Source organism: Neofelis nebulosa, chromosome 4 (assembly GCF_028018385.1).
Source record: "Neofelis nebulosa isolate mNeoNeb1 chromosome 4, mNeoNeb1.pri, whole genome shotgun sequence".
NCBI lineage: Eukaryota > Metazoa > Chordata > Mammalia > Carnivora > Felidae > Neofelis > Neofelis nebulosa.
The window spans coordinates 54135017-54156647 of NC_080785.1; the positions used below are offsets into that span (position 1 = coordinate 54135017).

General features: G+C 39.7%; 1 protein-coding gene across 5 annotated transcripts in view; it reads left to right on the forward strand.

The window, feature by feature from the left end:
• IGF2BP3 (insulin like growth factor 2 mRNA binding protein 3) overlaps window positions 1-20214 on the forward strand; it is a 155185-nt gene extending 134971 nt beyond the window's left edge. For 4 of the 5 annotated variants that reach the window (XM_058724821.1, XM_058724824.1, XM_058724822.1 and 1 more), the window contains 5 exons: window positions 11384-11500; window positions 15093-15167; window positions 18098-18229; window positions 18906-19019; window positions 19304-20214. In XM_058724821.1, coding sequence (XP_058580804.1) covers window positions 11384-11500; window positions 15093-15167; window positions 18098-18229; window positions 18906-19019; window positions 19304-19402 — 537 coding nt within the window. In that variant the 3' untranslated portion in view covers window positions 19403-20214. Of the gene's footprint in view, window positions 1-11383; window positions 11501-15092; window positions 15168-18097; window positions 18283-18905; window positions 19020-19303 lie in introns of those variants that run through there. The other variant, XM_058724823.1, reaches the window with a different exon arrangement.
• The last annotated feature ends 1417 nt before the right edge of the window (window positions 20215-21631 follow it).

The window sequence follows — 21631 nt, forward strand, 5'->3', positions numbered from 1 at the left end:
GTCATCAGGAGTTTTTTTGTTGTCCATTCATTGTCAAACTGCTACTGTGCAAGCAACAGATACTATTCTATGGAAGAGGGACTCAAATGTTGGAAAAATATCTATCAAGGCTAATGCATGATAGATAATATTTGGGATAAACGTAAATACATAACGACTCAGGCATGCCCCTCTTTCTAGGTTGTTTGGTGCTTTATTTTAAACTGTGGTCAAAAACCTACTCCCTTTCTCTGGATCACCTGTTAATTCCAACTCACAGGCAAATATCAGGCCAAGATGTCTGTGGGATGCTGCCATATGTCTGTTTTCATGCCTCTAAATCTATTTTGGCACACTATGTGTATCAAGATTAGCTTTGGCTATGTATTACAAGAAAAGAAATGGTTTAAATGAGTTTTCCTTTTTCGTGAGAAGAGTTGAAGGGTAGACAATCCAAGGCTGGTAGTAGTTATGTTGTATCCTCTAGGACAGGTGCTCCTATTGGCTTAGCATGCCGCCTCCCAGCCCAGGATGACTGCTCAGGTTTCAGCCATTGAGTCTGATTCCAGCCAGCAAGGATGAAGGATAAAAAAAATCAACAGCCACCTCGTAGGACACTGCCTGAAGATAGCTTTTTACACTTCCACTGGTGTCTTGTTTGCCAGAACATAATGTCTGTTACGTCTACCTGCAAGAGAAGCTGGGAAGCAGTGTCTCTAACTGAAGAGATGAATAAATCTGCCCTACTGAATTGAGCAGTATTACCTGTAAAAGGTGTCTCACAGAGCTTTGGGAGGGTGGAGGTGAGCTTCTAAGTTCAATCAGAAACCAAACAAAAACGACACAAAAAGAACCCAGAATGATCTAAATTAATTCTAGAGCACAGAATTCCATGATTCAGATTCCACTCCTACAGATAATTTTCATCAAAAATTAAAGGGAAAACACCATTTTCAGAGAATTGTTGTGTTTCTGGATACCAGTTAGAGTGAACTGTACTTCCAGATAGCTGTCAGGCAGTTTTCTGATTTAATGTTTTAAGGGAACAATTCTTTTACCAAGTTCTGTTATAGTATATAACCTCTTTGTGGGGGAGTACTTAGTTGGAATAGCTTTGCCTTCACTGTATATTATTAGACTTTGTTCTTTTTCTAAACTCCGTTCACTAATAGTCTTAAATGTACCTAGTAGTCACCACTTTGAGAAGCAAACTGTTGTTTTTAAAGGCAATAATTAGGGGCACCTGGGTGACTCAGTTGGTTAAGCGTCTGACTTCAGCTCAGGTCATGATCTCGAGGTTTGTGAATTCGAGCCCCGCCTCTGGCTCTGTGCTTGACAGAGCCTGGAACTTACTTCAGACTCTGTCTCCCTCTCTCTAAAAAATAAATAAGCATTAAAAAAAACTTTTTTAATAAAAAATAAAGGCAATAATTAAGTTTACAAAAGCTTTATGGGTTGTTTTTTTTTTTTCCTCCTTACCATTTCTTCTGATATTCCCTTTATTCCCGTTGGCTTCACTTTTCTTCTTGCTGAAGAACCTAGTATTGTAGGTCTGTGGGGGTCTATGATACATTTATTTAAAAACTGGGTTAGAGGATTAAAGGTTGGCAGGTGTTTGCTCTCAGCATGTGAGGATGCACCGCAGCTGCCATTCGGCATCTACAGCTGCTGATGAGAAGCTTGTTGCTCCTTAGAAGTTCTCACAGGGAAGTCAGTTACTTACCAAGATCATCTCTCTATCCTTGATGGCCTGTAGGTGAGCAGAGAATCTCTTTTACTTTCAGTGTACATTGCCTGGTAAGAAGTAGGTTTTGATGACTAAACGTTTCAAAGACTCTCTCTTTTTTGTATAGCTCTCTCTCTCTCTTTTAGGGTTGTTTCATTTTGCTACTCATGTTTTCCGACTGCTGCTTTGTAACATGAAAGGAGAATTGATGTGCCTTGACTTGGGATAAATCCCTTGCCTCTCTTCCATTCCAGGACTTGGCCCACACTTCCCCCCTCAACGTATTCTAACCGGAACCTGCCAGGTAGATTTTTTCCTAATACAGCCAGAGTTGGTTCTTTCAACAGACAAAAAGTCTCTAGTTCCTGCCTAGCAGCTGGCTCATGCAGTACTTAATTGGCAAACTTTGAGTTTAGAAATGACAAGAAATGCTCCTTTCAAAAATGCTCAAACAGTAGGGAAGAGGCAGTTGGCAGCTCATGCACAGAGCAAGAGCTGAAATTGGCATAGCACAGAACAGCATCCATAGCTGAATGGTATTTCCTGGCGTTTGGTTTGGCAGAAGTTAGCTCAAGTGCTGTTGTCTTCGTAATTTTGATATCGTCTTTGGAATCTTCCCAGAAATCTCCAAAACAATAGCGTGATCTTAAAATTGCAAACTTTCTGTTTATCAAAGAGGCAAGAAAGATAAACATTTTCTTAGGTTTTAGCTAGTTCAAGGTGCTCCATCAGAAATAAAATATTTTGTGAGTTGAAAGGATTTTGAGATTAGTTCTTAGTGCTCTACTCCTTAGGATTTCTTACTGTAGGTACAGGTCTTTTGTCAGTAAAATATTTGCAAGTAAATCACTCATTGTATACACTTATTACCTCTAAGAGGCCTTGGTTATGTAGCTATGGGAGAAATTTTCTCTGGCGCCCCCCCCCCCCTTTTTATTTTTAAAGACTTCAGTATTCTGTTCAGGTCATAGAGTTGAGTAAACTTAATTTCAGTTCCAAACCCAAATCCATTAAAACAAAACAAAACAAAAAACCCAGGAGTATCTATTTTACAAACCAAAGGGAAACACTGGCATCCTTCCAGGTTCCTGAAGGCTGGTTTTGTTGGCTGGCACGCATGTCTCCATGCCTTTGTGATGTCTTAGATTCTGTTCCCCACAAAGTAAATGCACTTAACCCTACTGTTTGCTCATTCTTGTATCTCCTCATGATAGATGATTAGGAATTACTCATTGGCAGACTTTACCAGTTACGCAAACTTCAATTGAGCAGCTTTGTTCTTATGTTACTTCAAGTTACAGAGTCTGTCAAGAAGTCCAAAGGAAGTTTTGCCGGTAGGCATCTGGCAGAAACCCACTGGGGAGCAGCTTGGGTCATGTGACTCTCCTTCACCTCTGAAGGTTTTGTAAGAAGCATTCAGGATAATGCAGCTGAACATTAACTTAAATGCAAAGAATGTGTAACAAAGGGTGATGCTGAAGAATTTTTTCAAGCTTGAGCTCAGAGACTTAAGAATCACAGGTGAAAGAGGCTTATCAAAACCCATTGTTCTGGCTACTTAGTTTTGTAAGTAAAAGTTAGGTATCCAAATCCTGGAAACATGGCTTACTATGCAGACGTCTGTATAGCAGTAATTTGTACCACAGAGACAGTTTAATGATTATCAAATAGACAGGATGATTATGCAAATTACCTTATATTCCCAGAGGAAAATTTCCTTGAAAAGTAACCTACAGTCAGGGAGATGCTTGGTGAATAAGGAATTGGCACAGAGGGAAATGGGTGATGTTCAGACGTCTGATGAGTCAACTTTTTATTAATGTGCTATTGCCAGGGACACAGCACTGCCCATCGGTCTGGGGTGCCACCTCCTCGTTTGTTTGGTTTGCTTCTAACACCGCTTTTTATGTTTGACAGGTTTTCTTGTTTCTGTTTTCATCCCAGCACAGAATACTTTTCTGTCAGCATACAGATTCTTCCTTGATGTCTTCACCCCCTCTTTGTTAATAGTCCTTTCGGCCCTTCTCTACTGACCACCATTCCTTTTCCAAAGCCTCACACAACTTTTAAATTTGTTCTTAATCTTAGTATTGGATTTGTTATCTCCTACTCAATTTCTGCTCCTAAAAATCAACAACAAAAAAAGCATTGATGGCCTTTCTTCACTGTGTCAGAAAGATCATTTTGCTTTTATTCAGCTTTCGAGGCTGCAACATAGGTTTTCCCTTGGAGCTTTTCTCCTCACAGAGCCGTCTTGAGTTATCTAGGCGAAGACACATGCGTATGCTGTGCTTGTGAGGGCGGCTCTGCAACTTTCACTCCAAGGATGATGCCTGTTAACGCTGGTGCTCTCAAGACGTACAGAAGTTGCTCTCTGGGATCAGTCCCAGGAAGAGTGTTCTTTACTAAGCAAATGGATATACTGAGGTATACTGAGTTATGCAGCTGATTTGTCTTAAAATGAGCTGCTGGAAAGCTTAGAGCTAAATGTATATAACAACAACATTCCTGGCTTCATCTTTTAGATTCAGGTCTTTATATTCTCATTTCTTCGTTGCCTCTGTTTTACTTCTGGATTACTTGTATTTTCTAAGCAGCCTAAAATCTTTCTGGAACAAGGCCCAGGAAACCATTAATTATGCAGTCCTGGCAAAACACAATGGGGCAGATCTGAGCAAGTTACACATTAGGTTAGTCTGATCATTAAAAAGGTCTTTATGACTGTCAGTCTCAAAACAAAAGTATATTATTGAGAAGAACATGATGTAGATGTTCTCAGATAAAATACTTAGGTCCTATCTTTACTTTAAAAAAAACAACAACAACAAAAACTGGTTAAGATTAATGTGTCTGTTATACCATAAGGACCAGAATGAAAAAGTATTAACATTGAGCACAGTTTATGGTCAGTGTCCACATTAATTCAGTTATTAAAAAATAAGAAAGGCCTTGGGGCGCCTGGGTGGCGCAGTCGGTTAAGCGTCCGACTTCAGCCAGGTCACGATCTCGCGGTCCGTGAGTTCGAGCCCCGCGTCAGGCTCTGGGCTGATGGCTCGGAGCCTGGAGCCTGTTTCCGATTCTGTGTCTCCCTCTCTCTCTGCCCCTCCCCCGTTCATGCTGTGTCTCTCTCTGTCCAAAAATAAATTAAAAATGTTGAAAAAAAAAAAAATTTAAAAAAAAAAAAAATAAGAAAGGCCTTAAAGTGTCCCTGTGGAATAAATGGTACGTGGTAATTGCATAAAACACTGGCAGGCTGTGAGATACAGTGCTTTGCACACAGAGGCACTATTCTTAGGACTGGGAAATGCTAAAGAATGAAATAATTTTATTTAGTGTTCTTCGTTGGTGAATAGAAACAGAAGTGACTTGGCCAAGCTGTGCTGGACAGGCCCCTCTCACAGGTCTCCACAGTCAAGGGTTCAGTGGGAAGGCAAACCCTCTTCTCGTGTATGTGTTCTAAGAGTGCTTACAGAGCTACAAGGGAGGCTTCGTGTAGCTGACAGCTGTGTTAAGACCTGCATTGTGTTAGGATGTCCTGGGAAACACCGGGAATACCAGCTTGTAAAGAATATAAGTACGTCTACATATGCTAAAGCAACAAAACCCAATGATTTTCATCAGTAATATTTCCTGGAATTGAATTTTAGATTAACTCGTACCGGAAATATTAGGTACATGTGGGTTATAGATCAAGGAAGAGACACAGAAGAGCACAGTTTAGATGATTTTCATTTGTAGAAAACTAAGCATAGGGTCTAGAATCCTGTGTTGCTGGACTTTTCATAAGTGTGAAAGGCGTGGTTCAAAATAAAATGATTTTCCCTTTTCCTTAATATATCCATTGACCATAAGATAAATGTATTAGTATGAGAACTTGGAAATAACTTGTCAGGTAGGTTTGTTTGTTTGTTTGTTTATATTGACTTTTTAAAAATTTATTTTGAGAGAGTGAGCCTGCATGTGAGCAGGGGAGGGGCAGGAGGAGAGAGAATTTTTTTAATAGATTTTTTTTTAAGCTTTATTTATTTATTTTGAGGGAGGGAGAGAGAGAGAGAGAGAGAGAGAGAGAGAGAGAGAGAGAGAGAGAGAGAGAATATGAATGAATGAATGAATCCCAAGCAGGCCCCACACTGCCAGTGTGGAGCCGAATGCAGGGATTGAACTCATGAACCGTGAGATCATGACCTGAGCCGAAATCAAGAGTTGGACTCTTCACCGACTGAACCACCCAGGTGCCCTTGAGAATCTTTTTGTTTGTTTGTTTTGAGAGAGAACGTGAGCAGGGGAGGGGCAGAGAGACAGATGGAGTGAGAATCCCAAGCAGGCTCTGTGCTATCTGCGCAGAGCCCAATGAGGGGCTCAATCTCCCTACTGTGAGATCATAACCTGAGCTGAAACCAATGGTCAGATGCTTAATCAACTTGAGCCACCTAGGTGTTCCTCTCAATTTTATTTTTTTCAGGTTTGTTTATTTACGAGGGGGTAGGAAGGGCAGAGATGGGGACAGAGGATCTGAAGTGGGCTCTCTGCTGTCAACACAGCTTGAACTCACGAACCGTGAGACCATAACCTGAGCCAAAGTTGGACGCTTAACCAATTGAGCTACCCAGGTGCCCCCAACCCCATCTGTCAATTTTAAATGTTAATACTCTGATCATCACTTCCATGACATAAAATCTTAGAAGTATTTGTTCAGGGGCACAAGATTTATGTTAGAGATTTGATTACAGTATTACATAAATTAGTGGAAAAATGGGAAACCAAACTTTCTGCAGATCTTGAAAGTATCACCTTCAGCTGCAACAAAATAACAGATAAAGATGAAGGAATTTTGAATTTTTTTCTTGAGAACTTCTCGGAGATGTGGTTATTTTATTCTCAACAGTGGAAACAAACATCGAAACTCTAAGTTATAAAGTATTTTAAACAGGCATAAGATGGGTATGTGCAGTGGACAACAGACCTGATGCTTTCAGATGCTTGTTCTCTTGGAGCATCTTTTTTTTTTTTTTTTTTTTTGTGGGTGATTCAATTAAACTACTTAATCATTAGGTTTTTTGAAAGAAATTTTATTGAGGTATAATTGACCTATAACTGTGGTTTCAGGGGCACAATGATTGGATATTTGTATATATTGCACAATGATCACCACAGTAAGTCAACAGCCTTTACCATAATTCTTTTTTTCCTCGTGATGAGAACTTTTAAGATCTCTCGGTGCAACTTTCAAATGTGCAATAGAGTATTAACAATAGTCATATCAAGGGGCTATCTTTGATGCCATTTTTTACACATTGATCACAGGTTTAAGCTTTTGCCAACATAAGAAATTTCTTTTGACTCAGGAAATCATACCAAGGCAGATGGAAGAGTGATAAGGCAGCACCTCCTCAAGTGAAAGTTCTGTTGGGCTGTTTTTCTTAAGAGTCACTTTCAAAGCACATCCCATACCTGCTGGAAGTAGAGTTATGTCCTTTAATTTTTTTTGTTTTTCTTTTTCTTTCTTTCTTTTTTTTTTTTTAAGAGAGCACAAGTTGGGAGAGGGGCAGAGGGAGAAAAAGAATCTCAAGCAGGCTCCGTGCTCAGTACAGATCCTGACGCAGGATTTTATCTCATGATTATGAGATCATGACCTGAGCCAAAATGGAGTCAGTCTCTAAACTGAGCCACCCAGGACCCCTCTGCCCTCCATTTTAAAAGAATAAATATGGCTCAAGAGCTAGAGAAGCCCAGGTTTGAATGCTGGTTACAATACCAGTCAGTATATTACTGTGTGCATCTCTCTGGCTCAGTTTTCTCATCTTTAAAAGGCAAATGTTGGGGTACCTGGGTGGTTCAGTTGGTTAAGTGTTCGACTTTGGCTCAGGTTATGATCTTGCGGTTCATGAGTTTGATCCCTGCTTGGGGCTCTTTGCTGACAGCTCAGAGCCTGGAGCCTGCTTCAGATTCTGTATCTTCCCTCTCTCTCTGCCCCTACCCAACTCGCACTCTGTATGTCTGTCTCTCTCTCAAAAATAAACATTCAAAAATGTTTTTAGAAATGGGAATGTTGTTAGTTTATGTTAGTCGGATGGGTTGTGAGGTGTAGATGAGGTAATGCACCTTACACAGAGGAAACACAAACTCTTGACACTCCCTGATCATACCTTCTCAAAAACTGAAGTTTTGCAGGCTTTCTACACATCTCCCACCATGTTAAACACAAAGGTAGCACTCAGATGTTACATGAATGGCTTAACTGGAATCCCACCATTCTGAATGGGAAACTTTGTGTATAACTTGATAATTACCAATTTTAAATGTTCAGACCCTTTGTCTCCAGCTAAATTTTACCTATAAGAGTTTATGTAACAGAGGTATACAAGGGCACAACTTTTTGTACAAAGATTTGATTGCACCATCACATGAATTAGTTGAAAATTAAGTACACACACACGAATGCATGCACCAAGATAAATCAGTAGTCGAGTCTAGCTGGAGGAATGCCCTACTAATAGGTGAGGGAGTGGCATCTGAATGACGTGGGAGGAGGAGATGCAAAGTGTATCTCTATGGTTAAAAAAAACAAACTAGAACACATTATTTGTAGGATGCTCCCATTTATTTACTATTTTCGGTTCATTAAATCTATTTCCTCCCCCTGAAACGGGTCTGCCTGTCCTTACCTCGTTTTCCACGTCATCTTTTCCACTGGGTTTAAGTCATTCTTCCAGAGAGTTTTGCTTGAAAGAATTGAACTTTTTGGGTATGGCACTTTATTGGGTATTGAGTTGATCATAGAGGTAACAGTTATTTGGGTCAGTGTAAATTTTCCTGATTGATAACTTGAAGAAAGTTTTTTACATTTTCTGATTTAATGACCTTTTATCTTTTTATCTTACCTAATACTTCCTTTTTCTCATTTCAGTTTAACTGGTAAATAGGCAAAGGTTTTCCTTTAAAGAACCAGCCTGGCCTTTTTGTTATTTCCAGACTGTTAACTGTTTACTAATTTATTATTATTTTTTAATAGTTTTATTTTTAAGTTTGAGAGAGAGCATGTGTGTACACATGTGCAAGTGGTGGATAGGGAAGGGGCAGAGAGAGGGAGAGAGAATGAATCCCAAGCAGGCTCTGGACTGTCAGCACAGAGCCCAAGTCAGAGCTTGAACTCACAAACCATGAGATCATGATCTGAGCCGAGACCAAGCGTTCGACACTTAACTGACTGAGCCCCCCCAGGCGCCCCTAGTAATTTAGTGTTTAAAAAATCTTTGCTTCTTGGGGCATCTGGGGGGCTCAGTCAGTTAAGGGTCTGACTTCACCTCAGGTCATGATCCCCCAGTTTGTGAGTTCAAGTCCCTCATCGGGTTCTGTGCTGACAGCTCGGAGCCTGCAGCCTGCTTCAGAGTCTGTCTCTCCCTCTCTCTATCTGCCCCTCCCCTACTCACTCTCTCTCTCTCTCTCTCTCTCTCTCTCTCTCTCTCTCTCTCTCACTCAAAAACAAATAAACATTAAAAAAAATTTTTTTAATAAAAATTTTTTGCTTTGGAGGAAGGAAACTATAAAGACTTCTAAAAAAAAAAAAAAATTGCTACCAAATAATGTGAGTAAACTGTCCTGTGGAACAGCATTCTGGTAAGTGCGTATTGAGGGCCAAATAGCATGGCTGATGCATCCATATGTGTTTCTGCTGTTGATCATCGTTATCTCCCCATAGACCCAAGGTACTGAGTGCTCCATTCTCACTGCTTGCACTCTGGGCTTAATAGGGAGAAGATGGAGTTGATAATGCTACTGGTAATTTTTGTGTTGTGAGAGTGGTGGTCATCTGGTGGACCAATATTACATAGCACAAAATCTGTATCCACTTACAGTAAAAATGAATAAGCCCAGTACTGCTGTTTTCTTTGACTAAGATTTTCAGAAACTGAACATTCTAAAGATTTTCCTAGTTCCTGGGATGCTTGAAAGCAAAACTTTGGCATGTTTGAGACTTTTTACCAATTTGGGAAGAGTTTTGTAAATTAGAAATTAGATGGAAGCTGTTTTATGGCTGTATGTGAACATAGGACAGTACTGAGGGACCAACTTGAGTACTGGACAATGGAATCTATAGTATACTACATAATAGGAATGGAAGACTTAAGACAGAATTCTGTGAAGTGTTTCTTACCAAGTAGTTAATGTGTACATTTCTTATTGCAATATATCTTCTAATATCTCTGTAAATCTTAGTTTAGCTGTATTTTTTTAAATGCATATTAAATTTTACTTGGTTTATTAAGTTGTGTATCATCTTAAAATAACTTTTGGCATAGGGGCAGCTGGGTGGCTCAGTCAGATAAAAATGTTTGCTTCTTGATTTTGGCTCAGGTGAAGATCTCATGGTTCATGAGATCGAGCCCCACATTGAGCTGTTTTCCCTTACCAGTGATTCTCGGTCTCCCTCTCTCCTGCTCGTGCTCTCTCTCACTCTCTCCAAATAAATAAAAAATATTTCTTGGTATATGTAGGAAATCTATACCTGCTTGTCAATTTTTCTGTAACCGAAAATTGCTCTTAAGTGTTAGAAAATAAAATATTTTAAAAAAACATTTCTTGGAATGAATTTCTTAGAATTCTCCCTGGAAGCATGTTTTCTTGTTAGAAAGTAAGTATTAATGTGTGAACATGTGCACTGCTTCTAGCATCTTAGAACCTGTAGCTCACCATAACATCACTGAATTTTGGATCAGCCTATTTTTTTGGAACCCAGTCCACTGTGTCTCTTGAGTGTGTCCTTTAACCTTACAAGAATGACCATTTGAAAGGAGACAACTCAGGAAGGACATAGTTGGCTTGAAGGGGGAAGTTGAGATGCGAAGTACACGGATAAAATCCATTTTTGAAAAATCTTTCAGGAGTTAGCCTTCAAAATGTTTTCTGGGGCATCGGGGTGACTCGTGCAGTTGAGCAACCGACTCTTGGTTTTGGCTCAGATCATGATCTCACGGTTTATAGGTTCGAGCCCCGTGTCAGGCTCTACACTGGTTGTGCAGAGCCTGCTTAGGATTGTCTCTCCCCTCTCTCTCTGCCCCTCCTCTGCACACTCTATCTCGAAACAAATCTTTGAGAAAAGATTTTCCAATTTGTCCATGTGTAAATGGCAAAGGAAGGGCAGAGATGAAAGGAATAAAGAATTATATGGGAGAGATTCTTAGGGCATTTTACTATTAAAGTGATAAAGTTTTATTCTAGTCCTGTACTCTGCTTGGGTGTGGTGCATACTGAATGGTAGTGGTAAGGTTTTATACTATTTAGTCCTATGTAATGACACTCAGGAGTTGTTCCCTTTGAGAATAGGTATGTGTTTACGAAGCAAAACCTACATGGATAAGGTGTAGAATAGGTGTCCTTGGATACAGTTGTTTGTTGATGTGTAGCCCAGAATTTCATTTACTTGTCAAGAACCTAAACTTTACAACATTTACGTATCTTTTAAATCTGTACACCAGTGACATTCTAAAGTTGAGGCAAATAGTGTAAAGTGACCTTTTAAATTGAGTGCTTTCAAGTTGGACAGGAGATCTTCTCAACTTTAGGTAAACTCTTGTCAACTTCCTAATATTTCTACTGTATGAGAACGCCCCATCCCTATGACAATGATAATAGCGTGACTTGTACCCAATTCACATGTACGTCCTGTCTTTCCAACAGCAATCAGAAACGGAGACTGTTCACCTGTTTATCCCAGCCCTGTCTGTCGGCGCCATTATCGGCAAGCAGGGGCAGCACATCAAGCAGCTTTCTCGCTTTGCAGGAGCTTCTATTAAGGTACCCTTTTGCCAGCTGTGGCTCTTAGTGCCTTAATGACAGTAAGTTACAGAAACATGAGTCCGTCCTGCCACTTCATAACTGGAATTAAATATTGCAGTGTATGCTGGGGTTACACGTAGGGTGTGACAGAAAACCGCAAACAACAGTAGCTTCAACATAGTAAGTCGAATTTTGTCTCCAGGAAAAATAGGAATTGAGTAATCCAGGACTGATAATGGTGGTTTTGCCCCACCAAGTCCTCCACCTAGATTGCTTCCAGCTGATCATCCCTAGGCAGGGCCTTAGTCCCTCAAGCTCACAGATGACCCTATGCACTGCTCTCCCAGTCTGTGGTCCAGCCAGTTGGAGAAGACAACAGTAAGACCCCTTCTCTTATAAAAGCTTCTTACTAGCTGCCAAAGGGAAATGCAGTCCATGTATGTTTACCTAAATGTTTTATTGTTACAGAAAGTGGGATAACAATTATCAGGGAACAACTAATGGTATCCACCAAATAGATAATTGTGTGTTCTGAAGATTCTGTGTTTTGATACGCTGAGAAATAGTATAATATCAGATGTACAGGTCATTGTGTTTTAAGGAATGCACAAGTTGATAAAAGTTGGATACAGTGACAGTTTCCTTCATGAAAATCAATATTTTTGGGGTTTTATCAATCTTTTGGGGTGTTTTTTGTTAATGTTTTATAAAAATTTTATTTAAAAGAATATAGTACACAACAAAGCTACACTCAGATGTTAATAGCGTGTTTATTTCCAGCTGTCCCAAAATGGGAAGAAGCACATGTTCATCAACTGGCAAATGGATAAACTGTGGTGAAGCTATACAATAAATATTAAGAACAAACTATTGAAAAATAAGAACATGGTTGAATCTCATGACACATGCTAAGGGAAAGAATCAGACTCAAAAGGCCACATACTCTCCGATCCATTTTTATGAAAATATGGGAAAAGGCAGAAGTACTGGGATAAAGAAAAAGTCAGTGGTTGCTAGGAATTAGAGGTGGAAGAGAGGCTTGAATACGAAGAGATAGCAGGAAGAATTGTGGAGAATGACAGAACTTTTTATTTTGATTGATGTGGTGATCTGCCTATGCATTTGTTACAAAAGAATGAATTTTACTGATGTAAATTAAATAGTGAATAAAAAAGGCAAAACACAAATAGTCCTCATGTGCTCTCCTGTAGCAAAAGATAACAAAATACATGAACAGGAAATGGGGCCAAAATAAACAGGTAAAGGAAAAGAGATGGTAAACAATCAAGTAGTGAACCAGCTTTACTATCCTGCTAGTTTCCTGATGAAAAAGAAATCTTGGGGGCGCCTGGGTGGCTCATTCGGTTAAGCAGCCGACTTCGGCTCAGGTCACGATCTCACAGTCCGTGAGTTCGAGCCCTGTGTCGGGCTCTGTGCTGACAGCTCAGAGCCTGGAGCCCATTTCAGATTCTGTGTCTCCCTCTCTCTCTCTGCCCCTCCCCTGTTCATGCTCTGTCTCTCTGTGTCTCAAAAATAAATAAATGTTAAAAAAAAAAAGAAAAAAAAGAAATCTTGGACACATGCAAAAAGAATGTAGTAGACTGGCTTGGGGGAAAACCTGCAATGAACATTTTATGAACAAGAATTTAGTATTTAGGTATTCACTTGTTTCTCTTTCAGGCTTCATGTCTGTTAAGTAACAGACATATATTTGCTATTGTTAATATAATTACTTGTGTTCACTTGTTGGACATGAAGATTGTTCCTAACTTACCCTGCACATAGTGCAGTGATGGACAAAATTTGCCAAATTGTTAAAAAAACAACCTTATTCTGTAAGTCGATAAAAATAGATCTGGTGAGCCAAAGGGCATGTGTTTTCAGGCTTCTCAGAGTAGGCCCAGGCCTCCATCACCAGTATTAACAAAAGAAATCTAGTCAGAAAGATAAAGAATGCTCTTTTTTCCAGGGGTTTCTTGTGAATAATTCTAAGAACTTAGACTAAAAATTAGTAAGTGTCCCTCATAAAGTAGGAATAATATTAGCATGGCTCTAAGGTGACAGAGAGAGGGAGAAAGCACTGACTCCATTAAAAATAAAACATTCTTGGGGCACCTGGGTGGCTCAGTTGATTAAGCACCCAACTCTAGATTTTGGCTCAGGTCATGACCTCACACTTGGTGAGTCTGAACCCATATCGGGCTCTGTGCTGACAGCATGGAGTCTGCTTGGGATTCTCTCTCTTTTCTCTCTGCCCCTTACCTGCTTGTGTGCATGCTCTAAAATTTTTAAAAATTGTATGAAAAAAAAAAAACCACCTTTTTTTTGTGTGTGTGTAAATATGTGGAAAAGTGTCTAGTAGCTTGTATAAGTAACTGAAAGTGATCATATTGAGTGGTAGAATTTGAAGTAGCTTTTATCATATCCTTTGCTTCCTATTCTTACATAGTAATAATATATTTTATAAATAAGAATTTGCTTCTTGCACAGCATTATGTCTAGCAATTTTTTTTTTAATTTGAGAGATTGAGCAGGGGAGGGTATGGGATGGGGGAGAGAGAATCTTAAGCAGACTCCACATTCAGTGCAGAGCCTGATGGCAGAAATTGATCCCATGACCCTGGGATCATGACCTGAACCAAAATCAAGAGTCACATGCTCAACTGACTGAGCCAACCAGGCACCCCTAGGAAATTTTTCTTTTAGAACAACTCCTACCAGCTGGGTCCCCAAATCCTAGAACTCTGGAAGAATGCTCATTTCCTCTCTCTTCAACATTTCCCCCAGCTCAGGCTGTTTGTGTGATTTCATATATTCTGCAAAAATAGAAAAGTCATTTTGCTTCTGCCAAATTAATGTTAATTTCGTATGTTACTCTAATGAGCATATTCTTCAGGGCGATTTACCAATTGTCTTAGATTTGTGAACATATCAACTTCTTGCAAATACTGAAAGCCTGGGGGTTCTGATGCATGTGGGCCAAAGACCACATTTTGAGCACCACTGTTTTAGTGTATAGGAAGGAACATGGGTAGTGGAGACAGATCCGGCTCTCTCCAGCTGTATTAGCTATGTGATTATGGATGGGCCACATAACTGAACTCGTTCAGCCTTCACTTTTCCCTCTGTAGAGGCAGCACCTCATTACTATCCAGTGAGGATTAGCTGAGGTTAGGGGTGGACATTTATATCCAGGTTAGGCATGGTGTTAAGTGCATAGTTGACGACAGTAGCCATAACCAGTGAACCCAGATTAATCACTGCCGCTCTACAACTTTCTTCTACAAGACTTTAATTCTACATTTCTTTTTTTTTTTTTTAATGTTTATTTATTTTTGAGAGAGAGAGAGACAGAGCATAAATGGGGGAGGGTCAGAGACAGGGAGACACAGAATCTGAAACAGGCTCCGGGCTCTGAGCTGTCAGCACAGGGGCCCGATGCGGGGCTCGAACTCACGGACCGCGAGATCGTGACCTGAGCCGAAGTCGGCGCTCAACCGACTGAGCCACCCAGGCGCCCCTAATTCTACATTTCAAGAAGGCTGGTTTTGTGTAATGATATTACGGTGTCACCTGAAAGTGTCATTTCCCCTTGTTGTGTCTGTTACAGATTGCTCCGGCTGAAGCACCAGATGCTAAAGTGAGGATGGTGATTATCACCGGGCCACCAGAGGCTCAGTTCAAGGTATGTGCTCTACTGTGTGCACAGGTAACAAATGAATGGATTCGAAGAATGTTAATGCTTTCTTTTCAGGAACTCCATAACCTGGCTTCTCCCTTAAATATATCTAAAACTCAGTAGAAGGAATCTCCCAATGGAAATTTCTAAGACTAAGAACCCAAATTTAATTTTCAAAAATCAACCAGACTCTGTTTTAATTTTGAGAATTTTATAATGGTTGCTGGGTTTACTATCTCCCAAGGGAGAATGTGCTCAGTGCCTTGTTACTATATGAAGGTGAGACTTTTAAGACTGAAATTTACAAACCTGTGTGGTTAATATGCCTCAGGAAACTTACCCCCAAATTTTTCATCTTGTTCTCGAAAGACCTTAACTTTGAATATAAATACCCCCCTTTTCTTGTTACCCTTGGGTTAATTCTGAGCCCTTGTTCATAGTCTAACCACAAATCACTCTAATCCTTCCAGTTTTAGAAGTAAAAATCATAGGAACTCTTGTGGTATTTGTCCTGATGTGAACCATTGCTCATATTTATTCGAGTTTGGGGCCGTTGCAGCTGGAAAGCCCCTCCCTGCATACTGAGAGTTGATGAAGAGCAGAGACTGGCCAGCTGGGCTGCTGGTTCAAATCCTAGCTCTGTTATTTGCCTTTGTATGACCTTGGGCAAGTTAACTTTGGCTAGTTACTTAGCTATAAAATAGGGATTAGAATACCCAAAAGGTTGAAACAAGATTGTAAAGTGTACAGAATATATCCAGTGCTTAGACTATCACATAATATGAATATGCTGGTGGTAATGTTCAGCACTCAGGGTGAATCAGACTAGGGCTCTGCCAAATTCTCAATACTTTTGAGTATATGATTTCTCCCATAAAACTTAGTACAAGTGTTGTAAAAGCAACTACTGAATTACAGTGTAACTATTTTATCCCAAACCCGTGTCTTCTTCTTAGCACCTAGTAGTAGCTGTGTAACAGGACAACTCTTCAACCTTAAGCCTTAGTTCCCTCACTTCTAACATGTGGCTAGTAACAATGTCTACCTCTCCCTAACTCCCCACTTTTAAATTGTCACTTTCTTTGACCTCTCTGCTGCGGGACATTTTCCACAAAAAGTCCAAAGCTTTTTTCACTTCCTTTACAGGAAGAACAGGAAACAAAAAGGAGGTGCTTTGACATGTGGGTGCAGTTGGCTAGGCTCAAACTCAGGTGAAGACATTTCCTCCCTCACACCAGCCTTCTGGTCCAGGCAGTTCAAGTCCTAACTCACAAATGTTACAAACTGCTTCATATCCTGAACCTATAGGATCAGTCACCTTTGGTTGGAAATCTTAAAAGATAAATGTAAACATCAGTTCTTGCATGTTTCTTCTTGGTGCTGAGCTGTTACTTCTTTATAAGTGGAACTACTGTCTTGTTATTCCTATGATTGTATGCTGGGAAATTCAGTCTGTTTCCTTCCATCCTTCAGTGCCCATGTGGTATAATCATCTTAAATGGAACAGTTAAGAAAAACTGTAATGCTTAAATATCATTTATGTGATCAATGATAATTACAAATGCATTATTTTAGACATCTAAGGAGTGGTAAACTTCCTAACCCATATTTTTTCTTAAGAATTCAAAAACTTTTGTTTTGAAAGAGGCATATATCCCTATGTCGTTCGACTATGTTAATACCTATTATCTGTGGCCTGAGACTTTTGAGAATGAATGAAATATAGGGCACCAAGATGAATTTTGTTTGTTCTGTAATACCCTGTAATGAGTTTATCATTTCTGCACAAGTGAAAATGTGTTGGGTACTTTTGTTTTGATTTGCCCTGGTAGCCTGTCAAGTTAAACCAACTGACTTCTTTATCCTTCGGTATATACTAGAGCAAATTAATGGTTGTACGTAATAGGAGTTTTGTGTTTTTTTAAAATATTTATTGATGTTTTGAGAGACCCTGTGTGCACAAACGGGGGAGGGGCCGAGGGAGACTCCCAAGCAGTTCCACACTGCCAGCACAGTGCTTGACACGGGGCTTGATCTCATGAATTGTGAGATCATGACCTGAAGCGAAATCAAGAATTGGATGCTTAACCGACTGAGCCACCCACACACCCCTATAGGAGAAGTTTCTTAGGTATAGTGTCTAGATATGCAGTAGGTATCAGGATGTGTTGACTATAAATATCTGAAGTGTGTGTTAACTTGATTTTGTAGCCTTATTACAAAAAGTAGAAGCCACATGGGTAAGATAAAGAAATGTGTTTAAAAAAAATACCTTTTCAGCAGGTAGGAGCCTGCCACAGTTCACTCTGTAGTTTTCCCCATCTCTTATACTCAAGTAATATGCAATTACTTTCTTCCCTCCAGTAGGAGAGGGTTTTACCTTTTAGTTGGCTAGTTTAGTGTGGGATAGGAGGGCAAATGGCCTTTTGCCCACAGAAATGATTTAATTTTACTTAGGCTGACTACTTTTTATTTTTTGATGTTTATTTGAGGGCGGGTGGGGGGGCGGGGGAGAGGGGCAGAGAGAAAGGGAGACAGAGAATCTGAAGCAGGCTCCAGGCTCTGAGCTGTCAGCACAGAGCCCAATGTGGGGCTTAAACTCTTGGACTGTGAGATCATGACCTGAGCTGAAGTCGGATGCTCAGCTGACTGAGCCACCCAGGAGCCCCTAGGTAGGCCGACTACTAATTGCCTTTAACTCTTTTTGTTCAAAGAATAAACCGTATTCTTTATTCATTCAGTTGCCACCTCTGTGGTGCGTGGTTGTTAATGTGAACCTTCCTAAGTTTGCCTCTTAGGCCATCTGCAACAGTCTATTAAATGCAGATGTGTGTCCCTGCAAAGGGGGCTATTCCAGTGGATATGAGCCATCTTTAAAGTTAATAGACCTTTTTTCCTACATGAATGACACTGATAGGATATGTTCTCATCTGTAGGCTCAGGGAAGAATTTATGGAAAAATTAAAGAAGAAAACTTTGTTAGTCCTAAAGAAGAGGTGAAACTTGAAGCTCATATCAGAGTGCCATCCTTTGCTGCTGGCAGAGTTATTGGAAAAGGAGGCAAAACGGCAAGTACTTCAGCAAAACCTGTGCAGTGGTATGAAAGGGAAAGCGTTGAAAGGTACTTAGGAGTTCCAAGTCCCTGAATTTTGGCTAATTAATAAAAAGCAGGATCATCTGGGCCAAGGTTTGGAGAAGACTGCCTTTTGTCCTTCCTGAGTGTTGGTATCCGCTACTAGTGAAAAGTAACGCCCCTTGAGACCACTCTGTGTGAGAGGGCTAACGCAGTAGGGGCAGTTGGCAGTTTTCAGCCGAGTTCCGTCAGCTATTTTTGCACGCTTTATGGAAAGAAATTTGTTTTTAAATTTCATCTACCTTTACATATTACTATAACAAGCAAATGGTTTCCAGTTTCTCTTTAACACCTGTAACGTCTAAGTTGTTTTCAAAGCTGTTTACAATTTTGAAGTAATTGGGAGTATACGATTGGGAATCAGGCTTTCAGGGTTTGAATCTGGTTCTGCCATTCACTTGTTTAACTGGTCAATTTCCTTGGCTAAGTCTTAGTTTAATCATCTTGAAATGGGCATAATACTGATAACCTGATAGAATTATTGGTGGATTAGAAGAAATTTGTAAAGCCACAGTTTAGTGTTTGGCACATAGTAAGTGCTCAGCAAATGGTAATTTTTTTTTTTTTTTTGAGAACCTTGATTTAACAAGATCTGTATTTATCTTTTCCAGGTGAATGAGCTCCAGAATTTGTCAAGTGCAGAAGTAGTTGTCCCTCGTGACCAGACACCTGATGAGAATGACCAAGTAGTTGTCAAGATAACTGGTCACTTCTATGCTTGCCAGGCAAGTGGGCTCTCATGTGATGAACAAGCTCTTTTGCTTCTTTGACAAACGGAAGCAGTCTTCCCCCTGGGTGTGCCCTCACCACATATAAATATTTAAAGTCGTTTGGTGCTAAACATGCTAATCCCTTTTTAGCAGGTGATTTCAGAGACTCTACTAGCAAACTAAACTAGTACGGATCTTTAATCTACAAATCTGAATCGGAAGTTGTTGGAACGGAAGGGTAAAATAAATTTTAGTAACTTTTGATCGGGTAGAAATTTCAAAGCTTTCTCCTTTCACAGGTTGCCCAGAGAAAAATTCAGGAAATTTTGACTCAGGTAAAGCAGCATCAACAGCAGAAAGCTCTGCAAAGTGGACCACCTCAGTCAAGACGGAAATAAAGGCTCAGGAAACAGCCCACCACAGAGGCAGATGCCAAACCAAAGACAGATTGCTTAACCAACAGACGGGCGCTGAACCCCTAATATCCAGAATTACATGCACAAGTTTTTACCTAGCCAGTTGTTTCTGAGGACCAGGCAACTTTTGAACTCCTGTCTCTGTGAGAATGTATACTTTATGCTCTCTGAAATGTATGACACCCAGCTTTAAAAAAAATAAATAAAAAATAAAAAAAAATAAGGGGGGAGGGAAAGAGAGGAGCTCTGCACTTCCCTTTTGTTGTATTCTCAGTGTAACAAATATTCTAATTTTTCTTAATATACCCCCTGATGCCAGAAATTGGCTTAATGATGCATTCACTAAATTCATAAAATATAGATTGCTCCCAAATCCAATTGTTAAAATTGGATCAGAATAGAGTTATTACGGGAACTTAAGTGTTAAGCTATTAGCATAGAAAAACCGTTCTCAGTTGTATTTGTACCTAACACTAACACGAATAACCTAAGGGAAGTGCTGAATGGTGTTGGCAGGGGTATTAAACGTGCATTTTTACTCAACTACCTCAGGTATTCAGTGATGCAATGGAAGCAAAATTGTTTTTGTTTTTGGAGAATTTTATATACTTTATAAAGATAAAAAGCCCAACAGTTTTTTAAAAAAAAACTTAAAATTTAATTAGCTGACAGGAAAATACTGAGAAAAATTTTACTCCTGACTGGTGACAGTAAAGCTGGAAAATTAATTTCAGGTTTTTTGAGGCTTTTGACATCATTAGTTGGAAAATCCAATAAACGTTCAGTGATATGGAGCAGTGCCTATATTTGGAGAGCAGCAATACCATTTAATTTTTCGTTTATGGTAGGGAATGTTTTTGATGGTACTAACAGAGCAAAGTGGTTGCAGGAGGTTTTGGAACGGCTAGTTTAAATGGCTTCAGGAGACTCCGGTTATTTGTTTGGCTCTGTGATTAAATGCAGAAAAATGCTTTGTGCTTTAGACTATCACTACCTAAAGGAAGCGTATCAGTCAAGAGATGCAGCCCGTGGACCATGAACTGACTGGCAAAAAGCAAGTTTCAGCTTGTCTTACGGGGTGCTTAGTTTGCCAACACATGTCAGACCAGTTGGTCTAGGGTTGGAGCAGGCCCCAAAAGGATTGTTTTGTGAAGACCAATGGGGCACTCAGATGGTGTGACAGTGTTTAAAGGCAATGCACAGGCTCCATCTCCGTGGGCCGGGCACTGTCATGAGCCTCGCTAAGCTATTTCGGGGACTTTTAAACAATGATAAATCAAGAAAAATGTAAGGCCACCTAAAATATTATGTAAAATACAGCAGGATTTCTGTGTTCTCTGCAACCAGTTATTTGAAAATAAGTCAGAAAGTGGAGACTACCAGAAATCTTTCTGAAATATGAGTATGAGGACACATTTGACCTTTGATATTTGATACTGAACTCACGTGCCCATTCCTTAACTTGATGGCAAAACCCGGTATGTACAATTATGTGGGTGTGGGTGGTCTCCAAGGCCATTCTGCTCTCAGAATTGTGTTGCTTTTGTTCATTAAATGATCAGTCATTATATTACACTGATCTGAAGGGCATATATATAACCCTTTAGAAAATAATGGCCTCATTTCTATTTCAAGATGAATTTCTACGAACTAGGTAAGTTTTTCTGAAGATCACTGTTAACAATTAGACATTTTGAAAATGACTTGAAATGTTTTCCTAAATGTTTCCAGAAAACCAGTTTATTTTGTAGTTTTAGCCAAAAAGTGCCCTTTGTCACACGATTCATATAGCATTCATAATGTTTTCATACAATGAATTGCAAAAATTAAAATCAGACTGGCTTTCTGGTTGGATTTCAGGTGAGATGTGGTTAGGCCAGAGCTCTTCCTCAGTGTTTGATTTTTCCCATATTTGTTGTTGTTGTTGTTGTTGTGTGTGTGTGTGTATACATGATCACACACACACACACACAGATAGGTGCTGCATTTATATCTGCTGGTTTAAAATTTTGTCATATTTCACTTCTAGCCTTTAGTGTGGCAAATCATGTTTTACTTTTAATTAAGCAATGGTAATGGAGTATCTAATTCTGTAATTGAGTTTTGTACTCACCGCACATGGATCATTCCTCATCTGTAATGTGCCCCAAATGCAGCTTCATTTTCCAGATACCTTGATGCAGAATAAAGTTTTTCATCATTAGGTGCAGC